Here is a 15,122-nt window from a genome sequence, read left to right on the forward strand (position 1 = left end):
CCAGACACATAGATTATTTTTGTTTCATGTCACAGTACTCAAAGAAGGATATTTTTGCACGATGGAGACATAGTACGTACCTTGATGTGTGAATTCTGATTCTGCTACCTACCTTCTGAATGACCACGTTGGGTTAGATATTTCACCTCTAGGATCCTCAATATCTTCATTTGAAAAGCGGGAATAATAACTTCTTCACAGCTGATGGAATTATTGCAAGAGATCAGTTTTCAAACTTTTTGGTCTTTTTTTTATTGGAGTATAGTTGCTTCACAGTATTCTGTTAGTTTATACTGTACAGCAAAGTGAATCAGCTATATGTATACATATATCCCCTCTTTTTTGGATTTCCTTCTCATTTAGGTCACCACAGAGCACTGAATAAAGATCCCTGTGCTATACAGTAGGTTCTCATTAGTTATCTATTTTATACGTAGTCTTAATAGTGTATGTATGTCAATCCCAGTCTCCCAAATCATCCCACCCCCACCCTTCCCCCTTGGTATCCATATGTTTGTTCTCTAAGTGTGTGTCTCTATTTCTGCTTTGTAAATAAGATCGTCTGTACCAATTTCAGATTCCACATATATGCGTTAATATACGATATTTGTTTTTCTCTTTCTGACTTACTTCACTCTGTATGATAGTCTCTATGTCCATCCATGTCTCTACAAATGACCCAATTTCGTTCCTTTTTATGGCTGAGTAATATTCCATTGTATATATGTATAACGGAGGTCTTAAGAGCCCTCGCTACCCTTAGAAATTGAGAACTCCAAAGAGCTTTTTTTATTTACCTTGGTATTTATCAATACCATATTTGTATTAATAATTAAAAATAAAGAATATTATAAAGCATTGATTTATTTTAAAATGACAGCAACCATTACTGTTAATGTAACATTTTTTTTTATGAGGACTGTTTTCCAGAGCAAAAGAATTAATGAGAATAGTGGTGTTTTACAGTTGTGCAAATCTCTTTAATGTCTGGATTTCCAGAAAACAAGTGGATTCTCAGATATGCTTCTGAATTCAGTCTGGAGAATTATGTAGTTTTGGTTGAAGTATGTGAAGGAAATCTGGCCTCAAATAAATACGTAATTGGAAGGGAAGGAGTATTTTAATAGCCTTTTCAGCTAATTGCGGATATTCTTTGATTCAACACTAGATAGAACTCAGTAAGTGATTTTGTCTTAAAGACTAGTTGTAATGTGCAATCTGAAGCCATCTGTGAATTTTATGTACTCTGGTACGTAAAATCCCTTAGTCTGTCTTGTACTTTGAATGACTTTTTTACCCATGTGTAATTTTTAAAACATCATACACTGGTCATTTGGAAAACATTGGTTCACTAAATTATGTAGACCTTCTAAAACGTTATTTCATCGAACCATATCAAAAAATCATAATTATGAAAACCACCACCAGTCTCATCAGACAAGAGACTGTCAAGCCTAGGGCGGCAGATGTATGTTCCGAAATTTTAATTTTTGCTCAAAAGCCCAAATTTTATCATTGGTAACAAACACTGCTAGTTATTTTCCTTGATGTGATGGGCTCACTTCATTCATTTCCATAATATAGCTGCCAGATACACAAGTCTGAATAACCAGTTTGTCTAAAGTTGTTCTTTCAGGTAAAAGTGGTATTTCAAGAAAACAGTGGCTAGTTCAGCTTACGGCTCCAGGATTGGCCAAGAGCTCTTCCTTGAGACAGCCCTCATCCTTCAGTAGGAGCAGAAACGCTTCCTGCCTTCTTCCCATTTCATCTCAGGATGTCAAAAAAAACACATACCAAAGAGTTGAGGTTTAGTGACGTTAATATTTGTTACTGCTTCATTAGGGACATTCTTTTTTTTTTAAATTTATTCAAGTATAATTGATTTACAGTGTTGTGTTAATTTCTGCTGTATAACAGTAATTCCGAGATGTATATATATATATATATATATATATATATATGTATATATATATACATTCTTTTTCATATTCTTTTCCGTTATGGTTTATCACAGGATATTGAATATAGTTCTCTGTGCTATACAGTAGGACCTTGTTGTTTATCCATTCTGTATATAATAATTTGCATCTATTCATCCCAAACTCCCAATCCATTTCTCTCCCACCCCTCCGCCCCTGTTGGCAACCACAAGTCTGTTTTCTATGTCTGTGAGTCTGTTTCGTAAGTAAGTTCATTTGTGTCATATTTTCGATTTCATTAGGGACATTCTTAAGTGATACTGGCTTTCCCCCCCTTGCTATAGTGTGTGGAAGTGAGGAATACAATGACCACTCGGACAGTTTGGTGCCGCTGCTTTGACTTGAACTAAAGCATCGCAGGTTTCATCCTCCAGGCACCTTACACCTTCTAGAGCACAGATGTCAAGACAGAAAAGGCAGTAGTAGTAGTCTGGAAATAGTTTTCACCTCACAGACTCCCTGAAAGGGTCTCCGGGCCCCCAGTAGTCTACAGACCACATCTTGGGAACCACTGGGGTGGACAGTAGGAATTATGTAACCTCTCACCAATCCTGACAAGTTAACTCTTTCTCCCTGATCTTCATTGTTTGTGGCCGTGGACTTGGTGACTGGCTGGGCTGAATGAAACCTGGCCTTTGGGAGATTTATCATGTTGATGTAATCCCACTAGAGTTCTTCCCGAGCTCACCAGAGCCCAATTGCTTTTTTTCTCTCTGAGATGTTACCTTGAAACTGAAAACAAACCTTGGTTTCATGTTAGCTTTACTGCTGGCATCTGTGCAGGAAGATCTCTATATATAATCCTTGTCTTTTTGTATGGTGTAAAGCTAATAAAGACGTTATTGTTATAATTTCCTAATCTTTTATATCAAGGGGTCTTAACTCTAGTTTCAGAGACTCTTCACTAGTCCATGTATAGACTTTAGGTGACTCGTGAGCCCTTGAAATTTCATAAAATTTTCTGTTGTTTTTTGGGGGTTGGGGAGAAGGTGGGTTGTTGGGGAGAGTTAATAGCTTCAGATTCTCAGAGAGATTTTTTGTGACCTCCCCCCCTGCAAAACCAAACCTTAACTAATGGTTGTTTCAGATGGACATTGTTATGGGTGGCACCTACCCATCCATTGTCCATTTCCAAACGCACTTCTTTTTGGAAAGAATTTTCAAAGTTCCCTCCTTGGCTTTGCCCGTCTGTACTTGCCATCCCTTTGGCATTCCTTCACGGTCCATGTCACTTAGCACTTGCTCATGACTCCCTTCACAGCTGTCTTCATGCGCATCATCTGTCCTTTTCCTCTTGACATAAAATGCAGGAGAGCAGGGACTGTGCATCTCGTCCAGATGCATCTCCTCGGAGGGTATTTCAGGCCGGAGAATACACTCAGCCAAATCAGTGGGTTCCTTTTTGAACCACTGAGATGTGCAAACTTGGAACATTTATTTATACCTCAACCGCAAGATGCGTTTTTCTCCCACACATTCTTCAGTCTGCTTCTTGGAACCCAAGCGCTGTCATGAAAACTGCAAGGCAGTCTGTTTCGTTCCAACAGTAGCATTTTTGGAACACTTTCCCGATTCCGTGGGAGTAGTGTGGTGACTACCACTTGCTGACGAGACGCAGAGGAGGACTCTGCAGCGCGATTATATGTATATCACGAAATATCAGCTCTCCCGGGAAGCTGCAGAAGGGGTGGGGGTGAGGGGGCTCCGCTGCAGGGCAGGGGGCATCCCTGACGGTAGCAAGAGTGCTCTTCGCGACATCAGCATTTCTGTACGTCAGGAAGCTGGCTTCAGTGTGGTGGGTGAGAATCAGACAGCGGGCTTTACAGATAGCGCTCTGATTCAACCATGTGGTGGTTCCCCACCTCAAAAAAATTTCTAAGAGTTCTATCGTATGTGGTTTAACTTAGTGGCTTCACAGTTTTTGAAAAAACTGTGGCTTGTCTAATGCAGCAAACACACCAGCACCTAACAGTTGGGAAACAACAAATATCCCCGTCCTGTGTGGGAAGCAGGAAGATAAATAATATGGCAGTGAACAGGGAGGACTGACCTAATTATGATGAGGCAGAAGAATCGCTCAGTTAGGATACCGACAAGGTGGATGTGTGTACCAATCAGATCTGGGACTAGTTTATTCAGGAATATGTTCCCACTTGCTGGGTTGCACTGTGTTTAAGCTTAGCTTCCCGGACAACATTTGAGTTACTGACATCCTCCATCCTATCTTCTGCATCACTTGCGTCTCTAAATACTAGAAGTTGCCACTCACAGTGCATTTTCACCAGTGTGGGTGGACCCCAGTCCTCCATCTGTACAGACTCAGACTTCCAAGATGGCTTTGTTTATTTCCGTCCCTGTCTAGCAGGTGAGAAAATCAGGACATAAGAGCCTTTGACTTGCCCCAAACTATTGAATGATGGTGCAGGTGATGGTAACAGCTGTGGTGTCCCAGGCCAGGCTCATGAGTCAAAGAGTGTGTCATTCGCCTCTTTGGAAAGTGCCTTTCATGCTGTCGGGGTCGGTAAATGTCGGTGCGTGTCCTCTTTGACTAACTCACTCCTACTCAAGGGCTGAATCTGGTCAAACTCTCCTTTGGGAAATTGCCACCTATCAGTGGGAGAGCAAGGTAAGGTGACTCTTGGCTCTGCTTTCGGACCAGATGGCTGTTGCTACTGCATGATAAAATGTGCAGCTTCACGTTTCCCTGCCTCTCGATACTACAGTGCCCTTTCTGTTTTTTAAGGAAAGAAGGATTGTCCAAATGTGGAAGATGCAAGCAGGCATTTTACTGCAATGTGGAGTGTCAGGTAGGTGTTGGGCCAGCTGGCAGGGAGGGCCTTGTTTCCTCGGCAGATCGGGACCCAACAGCCTTCTCGTCCTTGTCACGGCATCCCAGAGCCCTCCTGCAGCCAGAGCTACAAAGCCTCCTTGTGGCGTAGGAAGTGGCTGGGTCCCCCTGTGTGCTGGCCCGGGGCTGACGGGCAGCCAGTGATGGGCAGTAGCATTTTGGGGCCACACAGAAGATCAAAAATAAGGGAGCCATGTTGGATACAGGCATGTGTATCACTAAGGTCGACAGTCTGCCCCCCAAGGCTACCAGCAACAGACGGAACATGCAAAGATGACCAGTGAAAACTGTTAAAATGCTATCTTTAAAATTGTTTAATCTTTACTATCACAGGTCTGTATTTGTATATGTTCCTCTAGCAGGCCACACGTTGCCCTTGGGCTGGTCTAACCCAGCCTGATTCCAGCTAGACTTAGGTGAGCCCCTGGCACAGCCTTTGTACAGCCAGAGGCGAGCTGCTCTGAACTTGGACCTGGAGACTTGGGGATGGTGCCTCGGCAGCAGTCGGGGCTGAGTGGGTTCCGGAGGCGGGTTGCATGTAGACCATGGGCCATCTGGCTTGATGGGTACGTCTCAAGGGAGTCTCGTAACACGGGACTGGGAAGCTCAAGGGGGAGTTTGGAGGAGCTCTTGGTAGATTCTTTGAGGCACGAGGAGTGGTGTTTTCCAGACTTTTCTACTTGATACTATATAGTTACACAAAATGTTCATAGATATTTTACAGAAAAAGTGTTCCATGTTCCAGCAATTTGAATTTGGGGAGAATATGATCTTCGACTTCAGTATACCCTCCCCAATCTGTTTTTTTTAATGGAAACCTGCTGATACTCCTTGGGAAATGCTGATGCCATTAAACAATGGCTCTATATGACGGGGAGGATTTTCAATATATCTGTACCTATTTTTGTTGTTGTTCTTCCCATACTTGGTGTCATTCCCCTCTGTCCCCTCCTCCCTCCCTGGTCTGCCTCATTACCCACGATTTCATTTTTTTCTCTCTCTCTTCTCCCTATGCAGCTGGTCTCTGAAAGTCTCCAAAGGGCGTTATTTGGCAGTGGGAGAGGTTGCTAAGCTCCGATGTCTAGCATGTCAGTGTCATCTAACCGTAGAGCTCCTGTCACAGGGGCCCTGGCGAGAATGAAACACAGGCTGAGCCACTGGCTTGGGAAGGTCAGCCTTGGTTCTGAAGGCCACGTACATGGTCCCTCTCCCTGTGGGCTTCCGGAGACTGTCAGCCTGTGGGGCAGTGAGAATATAGATGGGTTTGTCGTTGAGTTTTTAGGGAGTGTGGCTTCTTTTGAAGAGGAGAGGTCATACTTTGCTCCTACTAATCGTAGACAGAGAACGCTGTGGTTAGATTGCTGCGACATGGGAGAGATCAGTGAGCCCTGGAATGACATGATTTGGTTCCAGGCCTGATAAGTTAGCTGTTTCTATATTTAAGTTAAACACTCCTAGAAGAAATAACTCATGACGTTCTGGTTCTTTAAAGAAGCAAGCTAGTAACTCACAGACAGTTCAGACTATTGAAACACAGAAGAGTAGGAGGACATGGTCCCAGCTCTGCAAATGACTAGCTCTAGGAACTTCATAGGACATAGGCAATTCAAAGGACATCTCAGAGTCTCCATTTCTTTAAATGTAAATGAGGACAGTGGCCCCTGTCTTGATGAATTATAAGGACCAAATGATTTGACAGATATGAAAGTTCTATGTAAACTGTAATGCTGTGTACAGGCGTGAGGGCTTATAAATAGTAACATTACAGTAATTCAGGCTGGACTGAAGCTTAGCTCTATGCAGAGAATAAAGTACACAGCATATGTTAGATTTAAGGGGCTTGTTTTTTTCTTTTTTAACTTTTTATCTTATCTTGGAGTATAGCCGATTAACAATGTTGTGATAGTTTCAGGTGCACAGCAGAGCGACTCAGCCATATAGATACACGTATCCAATCTCCCCCAGACTGTCCTCCCATCCAGGCTGCCACATAACGTTGAGCAGAGTTCACTGTGCTCTACAGCAGGTCCTTGTTGGTTATCCATCTTAAATATAGCAGCGTGTACATGTCGATCCCAAGCTCCCTGACTGTCCCTTCCCCCCACCCGAGGGGCTTGTTTTTTCTCACCTGAGAGAATGGATGGTTTCTAAGAACTTGAGATCCGTAATGGTGTACATTGTATGAGTAATGCTTGTTACAAAAGGCTTGTTAACTTCCCTGATGAACTGTAAGCTCCGCATTAACATAAAATATGAGACTCTGAGATGCTGAGCTACCTCTGGGTCTCCTGAGCGTGCCGCTGAGCTGTCTTCCATTAGGCCTCACCAGGTGGTATTATTCTGATGAGTCATCGTGGTCCAGGTTGGGGTCTTGAGGTGGCCATTGTGGTCCCCCTGCCTTTAGGACCTAGTCTCCCGGATTTGCACACTCAACAGTAATGGGTGCCCTGCCTCGGGAGGTTCACAATGATCGAGTTCATCAACCCATGTTAACCAGAATGCCTCTTTTTTCTTTTCTTCTTCTTTTTTTTTTTTAAAGAAGGTTTTCTTTTCTTTTTTGAATTTTTTGGCCGTGCAGCGCGGCATGCGTGATCTTGGTTCCCCCATCAGGGATCGAACCCATGACCCCTGCAGTGGAAGCGAGGAGTCTTAACCACTGGACCACCAGGGAAGCCCCCCCAGAATGCCTCTTTATTACTTTACAGCAAGCAGCTTGAAGTCTGTACATTCTCCTCTTATAGACAAATTGTACAGGTTAAAGCATAATGCGATTGCTTGTATCAGGGAATCCCAGGATGGGGGATACAGTGCTGTGACTGTAAGTCACGTTGAAGGTCTGGGCCAAGACAGCTTGCTGTGTCCAGCCTCGTGATGCGTAGTCTTCCCTGCGTCTCGCCCAGTTTCTGTGCTAGGACACCCTCAGTCCTGGAGAGCACTTCTGCAATTCAGTTTTCCTGTGCTCTGTGAAGTATCTCTCGTGACAGAAGTAGCCTCCTAGAGGACAAGTGATAACACAGCTCCCAGAGCCACTCGTTTTCTAGAGGTGAGGCTGGATTTGACCTGTAAGTTTCGTTTTTGTTTCATCTCTCTCCTGTTGTGGAAGGAAGAGGCGAATAGTCATTAAGGTGTTCTGTCCGACGGTACTGAAGAACTGAATAAGTGCAGGACACTGTATTACAATGAGATAGAATGGTCATAAAGTTTTAAAGTAAGTGCCTAGAAATAAATGGCTGTATAAGGGCTTCATCCATAAAATCATTAGGGAGGAATCTGGGGCATTTGCTCCAGATAAAAATGTATTCAGGGTTCTGCCCAAGGGACTGCTTGGATAGGATCAAAGTGGAGACTCTGCTGCAAGTGGCACAGAACAAGAGCAGCGACGAAGAAGGTAAATGAGTGATTCTCCGCCTAAGAAAGCATGGCCCTCAGCTGCTAGTCATTTACTGGGCCTTCTTCAAAGGCAGACCCCACCCACCTGGAGTCACCAGGGGGTCGGTACCACACATCAGATGATGGGGTTGGAAAGGAGGTTATCAGTAGATAAGAAAACAGTGTCCACATTGATTGGGTGACCCACCCAAGGGGACACAACAGCAGAACCGAGACCAGACTGTGCAGACTGCCTGGGGAGGGCTTTCACTGCTTTCCAACACCGTGCTTGGGGGAGCTGAGGACCCTCCAGGAGAAGAGGCACTGTGGGAATGTGTCAGAGACTGAGAAGTGGCCTTTCATTGAGGTGAAAGGGAAGACCCCTTCCCAGTGGTGTTGTCTTTCCAGAAACCTCTCCACGAGTGTAAGGCGCACATCCTTCCACAAACGCAGCATCTCAGGAGACCCTCAGCACTGTGTTTACTCTCCCCGGGCCCTCCTCTCTTAATTGCAGGGCTTTAGGACCGTGCTTTGTTGTATACAGTTTGGCTCTGTCTTGTCCCATTTCCTTTCCTCTTCATTCACTTGGCTCAGTGTGATCCTGCCAGAGGAAAGATTTTAATTGACGATGCATGAAAGGGTAATGGGAGGAAATATAAAAGAAATAGGAATTCCTTTTTAGTTAGGCTTGGTTTGTAACCTGTGTGTTTTAATGAACTATATTTATTTTTATAAATACGCCTGGAAAGCTAAGTGTGTTATTCACTCACTTAAGACTTTTTCATTAAATCGTACTATGACACGTTGAAGAGAATAGTTTTAGAAAGTTATTAACCTAGAGGAATTGCGGAGTAGAACTTTCTAGGGTATTATTTCTTAACATTAACAAATAGAAGAAAACGATTTGTGTTTTGTAAATAGAGGTGATAGGATTATGAGTGTGCTTTTGAAAGTAGGAAGGGGCATATCCCAATGGAGATTTTAAAAAGCATGTGTGAGGAGCTTGTGATCAAAGATTCGAGAACATTCTTGACTTTTATCATCGATTAGAAAGTAACTGAAGTGTAGAAAGTGTCCAAGAAATGCTCCCATGACCCTGTCGTTGTTTGGGTGATTAGTGAATGGGGCCAGAGTCATAGGTTTAGTCCTGGTTAAATTCGCTTTGTCCTCTTAACCCAGACACAGGAACCGTCTTCAACAGAGCCACTCTTTTTTCTAAATGGTTAATATCACCAGTAGGAAAAAACGTGTAGGAATGAATGAGTGCATCCCAATCACTCTTTTATGGGACGAGAAAACAAAGCAGATGTCCTTGTGACGGGGGCTCAGCAGTGTCTGTCATCTTGGTGTGAGATGGTCTCTAAGCCCCTGATTCCCTCTTCATTCTTCCTCTCACAGAGGATGGCAGTAGAGAGCAGCAAGCCTGACATTTTCTTAACTATTCCACATTTTAAGAAATCACCTCCGCATGCTGCTCCACATTTCAGGAAATCACCTATGCGTGTGTACAAGTAGACATGGTCTAGATTGAAAGCCCCATTAGAACAAGAGAAACACCAAATGCGAGAGTTAGAAAAGGGGACGTCACAATAAAAATCTGGTCTCCTTATGCAGGGAGGCAATATATCGTTTGCTCAGCAGAAAACTGGATGACATAGCAATCACTCTTTTCTTCCAGTGTTGGAAGTGCCGATGTACCATGAAACAATTTTGCAACTCTCTTTACGCATCTTTAAGCACTTTTGTCCATGCACAAAAAGGAAAGTCATGCAGAGCTGTTATTACATTGGCTGAAAATGAACTAGACGTTTAAAAAGTGTACCAAAAAATTCCCTATCTTACTTTTACAATAGATTTAAGTGTTCAAATGTATTGCACGAATAATCTGTGCTCAACATAGAAAAATCAGAAAGTAAAGACTGAAAGAAGAACAGAAAGAGTAGCCATACTTCATAATTTTATCCTTCCAGAGAAAATCACTAGTAACACTTTGGCATGTGTCTTTCTGAACCCTTCCTGTGCATTTATTTGTATATTACTTTCCTGGGAAATGGGATCCATTTGAGTTTACATAAAATTTTATAAAGATTGCAGTCAGGCAAGGAGTAACAGCTTGAATTTTGAAGAAAACTAGTAGAGAAAGTTTTGGAAAAATGGGCAAAAATATTTTTAAAAGCATAAAGGGTTGCAAAATCATTCTGTGTACAATGAAACTGCCAGTGCTAAAAAACAAAACAAAACACAAATAAAGCACTATTAATTGATAAGACTTATTCCTATCCATCAGGTTAGCTTAATTTTTTGTTTCAGTTTTGTCCAATCTGATTGTTTATAATTTCTTATGGGCAAAATTGGGGCAGATTATATCAGGGTATGCTCAGAACCTATCTGACATTTCTACCAGATGTTCTTCCCCCCCCTCCACACCGTTTTTTTTTTTTTTTAAGAATTAAAACCGAGTAGTACCATTGTGGCACATCTCTGTCATTTCCACCTTCTGACAGAAAGTGAAAACTTCTTATTACCTAGTAAATTTCCCTTGATGAAACTTATATGATTCTGCACGTCCTTGAATTTACCCAGCTCTCTGATTTAACTGCTCTGTGTGGGGCTGTATCACATTCTAGGTGCTCTTACTTTTACCTTGTGTTCCGATATAGTCATAAGCTTCTTGAAGTCAAAGACTGCATCTCCCACCTCTGCCTCTACGGTCAGTCGAGGGCTTACTGGATGAATGAAAGAACCGGTAAATGAACAGTTACTAGCATTTGTTGAGAGCGCAGTGTGTGCCAGGCGCTGGTCTGAATGCTTCTTGTGGGTTAGCTTATTTGCTGGATACCCACAATGACCCTTTGTGGTTGGTTGCATGAATGCCTAATTATCCCATTTGAAGGTCCTATATTTGTTGGTAGTCTTCAAGCTTTTGTGTCTGATTATCACTGTTGGAAGGCATAAAATCATAGACTCAAGAATTCTGGACCTGCTAAATAACTTAGGGATCATGTTATTCACAGCCAAGGATATGGATGCAGAGGGATTAAGAGGCCTGCCTGGTGTCACATAGCTGCTTCGCTGCAGAGCCGGGGTGAGAATGCAGGTCTCCCCGAGCCCCAAACCAGTGTCCTCTTACTTCACAGCACTCTGCTCGCCCCCAGACCGCGCCCTGTAGTTCGGTTCCCTTCCCTTTGAGGACATTAACGTCAATAAATGTCTACATTGTATGTTACTTTTTATTCACATTAATTTGACATTAATTCTATTAATAATATGTAAGTCATATTAAGAAATGTTAGCATTCAACTTATTTCTCCCAGGAGCTCATTGTTAAACACCAAAAGACACCACCTACAATTCAGAAAACTAGCATCTTCAAGGCCCTGCAGAGACCTTGTATTAGCGTTCCTGGGGTCATAGTGGACACGTGTGTGTTCCTAGTTGTCAGTTATCCATCTGTCCCCAGCTGGTGGTCCTCACTTCCCTTGGCTATCCCAAGGCCAGGCTTGAAGCCCTCTTTGACTTTCCCTTTCTGCCTTGCATCTGGGGAGGGAGCTGGTTTGTCGGCTGGGAGCTAGACCCACCTGCCCCTACCACGTTGCCTCATCACCGTGCTCTCCTTTTAGGCTTTGGCTAAAAACAGATCCTCTTCTTCCCTGTGCATATCTTGTCATTTCTTTCTCCCCCTGTTCTTAGCTATATTTGGCATGGTGTTATTTAACACTGCAGAACATCTTGGCACAGAACTTGAGCCAAGGGTCTGTGCCACGGGCTGCCTTAAATCACTGTGACATCGTGTCTTTCCTTCTTGGCACGGGGGAGGGCAGAGAGACATCTTCATTCATTCAACAGCTTTATTGAGTGCCCAGTAAATACCAGGCACTGTTCTAGGTTCTGGGGTAACAGGCGTACACAAAACAGACTAATAAGGTCCTTTATTTTAGTGGGAGCAGGAGGGAGACATAGTAAACCAAACAACTAATCAATGTGTAATATGTCAGGTGGTGAGAAGTCCTAAGAAGAAACATAAAAGCAAGGAAAGGGAGAGTGTTGGGGAGAGTGCTGGTTTTGATAGGGTATTCATGGCAGGTACCTTGAAAAGGGGCATCTGAGCAGAGACGTGGAGGAGGGAGGGAGCGAGGTGGATGTCTAGGGGAAGAGGCGTCTAGCCAGGAAATACCGCAAGTGCCAAAGATCTCCTGGCAGGAGCAAGCATGGTCTGTTCAGGGAGCAGCAAGGAGACGTGGTGGCCAGCGTGGAGTGAGGTGAGGGAGCATGGTGGTGGTGATGAGCTCAGAGCAGTGGAAGCGGGGGGGCTCCTACCACATGTAGCCTCACGGGTCATCTTTAAGTCTTGGCCTTTCGCTCTGAGGTGAGAAGTCATTAGAAGGTGCTGAGCTGAGAAATGGCAGGATCTGAGTTGTGTTTTGCAGAATCAGTTACTCTGGCTGCTCTCTGGAGCAGAGTCGGGTGGGGGCAGAAGCAGGTGTCCAGGTAGAAGACGAGCAGACACGGGGTGAGGTGTCGGGTCTGCACACCCAGTAGAAAGGTGGGGGGAGGTGAGGCAAGAAGTAATGAGAGGCTAGGTGTATTCTGCAGGCAGACAGGATGGATTTGCCAGGGAGATGAATGCGGAGTGGGAAGGAGAGAAGAGAGGCAGCCAGGAGGATTCCAGGGTTCTGGCCTGAGCACCTAAACCATCAGACTTGCCATTTTCTGAGGCAGGAAAGGCGGAGGGGAGAACACGACAGTACCCAGTTCCGTTGCGGCAAAGAGTGTCTGCAGACTCCCACGGAGTCCTCTCCCACAGCCTCTCAGCCCCATCACGCCACCGCGGTGGGCTTTTATTGGAGCCCGTGTGGTCCAGGCAGTTCCCAGTCACCCCACGCTAACCCTGTCGCTGGCGCCGGCATCATGCTTTATGCCCGGTGCTCAGTGCCTTCCTCCACGGCACCCGCGTCCTCCTACTTCCTCAGCCTTCCCGTCTCGAAGGGGGGCATCTCCACCCTTCCAGGAGTGAGCACACGCCCTTTACCCCCCAACCTGGGGCAGAAAGCTTCGAGACAAGTGATAGAAAGGAGTACAGTTTTCCTCTTCTATCAAATGACTCTTCAGGAAGTCTGTGTTCCTAAATATTCCCAAGAGTTGCCCTGGCCAGACTCTTAGAGGGCCCTTGACAAGGCCCTCATTTGTGTTTTGTTTCTATCACCTGTAAAAGGGTGCTGTGCTGTGTCTGTGTAGACACACACAGACTAGGTGCTGCGTATATGTCACTTCTCGGTTATTTGCCCTGAAGTGAGAACAGAGCCAGGACAGAGCCGTAGGGAGCAGAGCCAAACCAATGGCTAATGCCCAAGTCACTCACCCCTGTGACTTGACAGCGACCACAGATAATGGAAAGGTGTGTGTGTTGTTTGGAATGATGAGGGGCACGAGATGCTTGATGAAACAACACAAAGCAGATTTTCTCTTGCCAACGACCTTGGCCAGGCCTGAGTCAAGGTTATACAGCCACAGCTATCTTAAAGGATGTTTTCGTCTCTAGCTTTTGTGAGCATCGTCGTGTTTTCCAAAAGGAAACATATTTCACTTGACCTTAGTAGGACTTACTGCATCCTCTCTTCTCGAACTTTATTGCAGTATGTGTGTGTGTGTGTGTGTGTGTGTGTGTGTGTGTGTAATAATTGTTTTTTTAACTTTCCCAGAGAGAAGATTGGCCCATGCACAAGCTGGAATGTTCTCCCATGGTTGTTTTGGGGGAAAACTGGAATCCCTCAGAGACGGTAAGGCTGACTGCAAGGATTCTGGCCAAACAGGTGAGGAACTGGGATCATGTTCAAGTGTGTTTTATTTTTATTTTTCTTAAAGGTCAGAAAGATGAGTGAGTGGCCCATGGTGATCATCTCTCGTTAAGTGTCCTGGGACCCCATTTCCGGTCCCATCCATATGGATGGGGTTGGGAACAATGCTGCAGGTGTGCGCTGGTTGGTTTGACCTGTGCAGCTAGGATGTTACTCACCCCAGGCCAGGAACGTAGCCACAGTTACTAAATTCTGAGCTTTTTATGAGACAGGTTTACGTAGAAAAATATGGCCTTTCAGGGCCTGAAAACCTGACTGACAATAATTGGAGCGTCCTAGGGAACCAGACTGGCCTTCGAAGCTTTGCACTGTTCCCGTCTTTCCCCAGACACAGAGTGCACACTGCTCCCCCCTCCCTCCGCCTCTGTCCTGGGCTGGGTCCTGCTCCTCCCTGTCTCGTTATTCACCCTGCCTTGGCAGGCGGGGAGTGGGGTAGAACAACCAGCATGGCATGTGCAAGGAGAGGAGAACGAGAAGGAGCGGAAAAGTAGGAATCGAGGCAAGGGGGGAGGGGAGGAGGGTGGGGATGACGACAGCCATCAACAGTTTCCTCCAAAGAGGAATCCGGGGCTGGTTGTCCTGACCCCTTGTTTGCTCAGGCCTTATTGATTGCATGATAATAAGACGCCTGATCTTGACAGGACCAAACTGAAAGGAGGGGCGGAAAATGCCGTAGCACTTGTCCTTGTGACACGATGACATTGGCGGCACGGAGCTTAGAAGGTGTATGTCCACGGAGCTGCTTGCTAGTGATAAGCTGCGGGCAGGGCCTCTGTACTGTAACTCTTTTAAAGCTGAAATTTCATCTGCCTTTTCTTTCTGTCTTCCCCCACCCCACCTCCCTCCGTTTAAAACTTTGTTTTTTCCTTCATCGAAACCAGATGTGATCATGACCAGCTCATATCTGTCCCCAGACCAAGTTAGGCTCCTCGGCATCGTAAACAGAAGAAGAACATTTCTCACCTCTGAGGTCATGCTTCTGTTATGTTCAGCCTGGGTCAGGTGCTTGCAGACATGCCCCTTCGCCGGCTCAGCGTAACCGCAGGCATCAGGGCTGGCCTGTAGAGTGAG

The 15,122-nt window shown here is 44.9% G+C and overlaps 1 protein-coding gene and 1 long non-coding RNA gene across 4 annotated transcripts in view; one reads left to right on the plus strand and one right to left on the minus strand.

Annotated features, from left to right (window-relative positions):
- Positions 1 to 4,715, minus strand: part of LOC309665710 — a 193,198-nt gene extending 188,483 nt beyond the window's left edge. For both annotated transcript variants that reach the window (XR_014266644.1, XR_014266645.1), the window contains exon 1: positions 1,005 to 4,715. This is a non-coding gene — a long non-coding RNA (uncharacterized lncRNA). The remainder of the gene's footprint in view (positions 1 to 1,004) is intronic.
- The window catches only part of SMYD2 (SET and MYND domain containing 2), a 50,807-nt gene that overhangs the window by 16,512 nt on the left and 19,173 nt on the right, over positions 1 to 15,122 (plus strand). For both annotated transcript variants that reach the window (XM_082471887.1, XM_082471886.1), the window contains exons 2-3: positions 4,723 to 4,786; positions 13,896 to 14,006. In XM_082471887.1, the coding sequence (XP_082328013.1) occupies positions 4,723 to 4,786; positions 13,896 to 14,006 (175 nt within the window). The remainder of the gene's footprint in view (positions 1 to 4,722; positions 4,787 to 13,895; positions 14,007 to 15,122) is intronic.

This window comes from Balaenoptera physalus (genome assembly GCF_965194825.1).
Source record: "Balaenoptera physalus genome assembly, chromosome: 1".
Classification (NCBI taxonomy): Eukaryota; Metazoa; Chordata; class Mammalia; order Artiodactyla; family Balaenopteridae; genus Balaenoptera; species Balaenoptera physalus.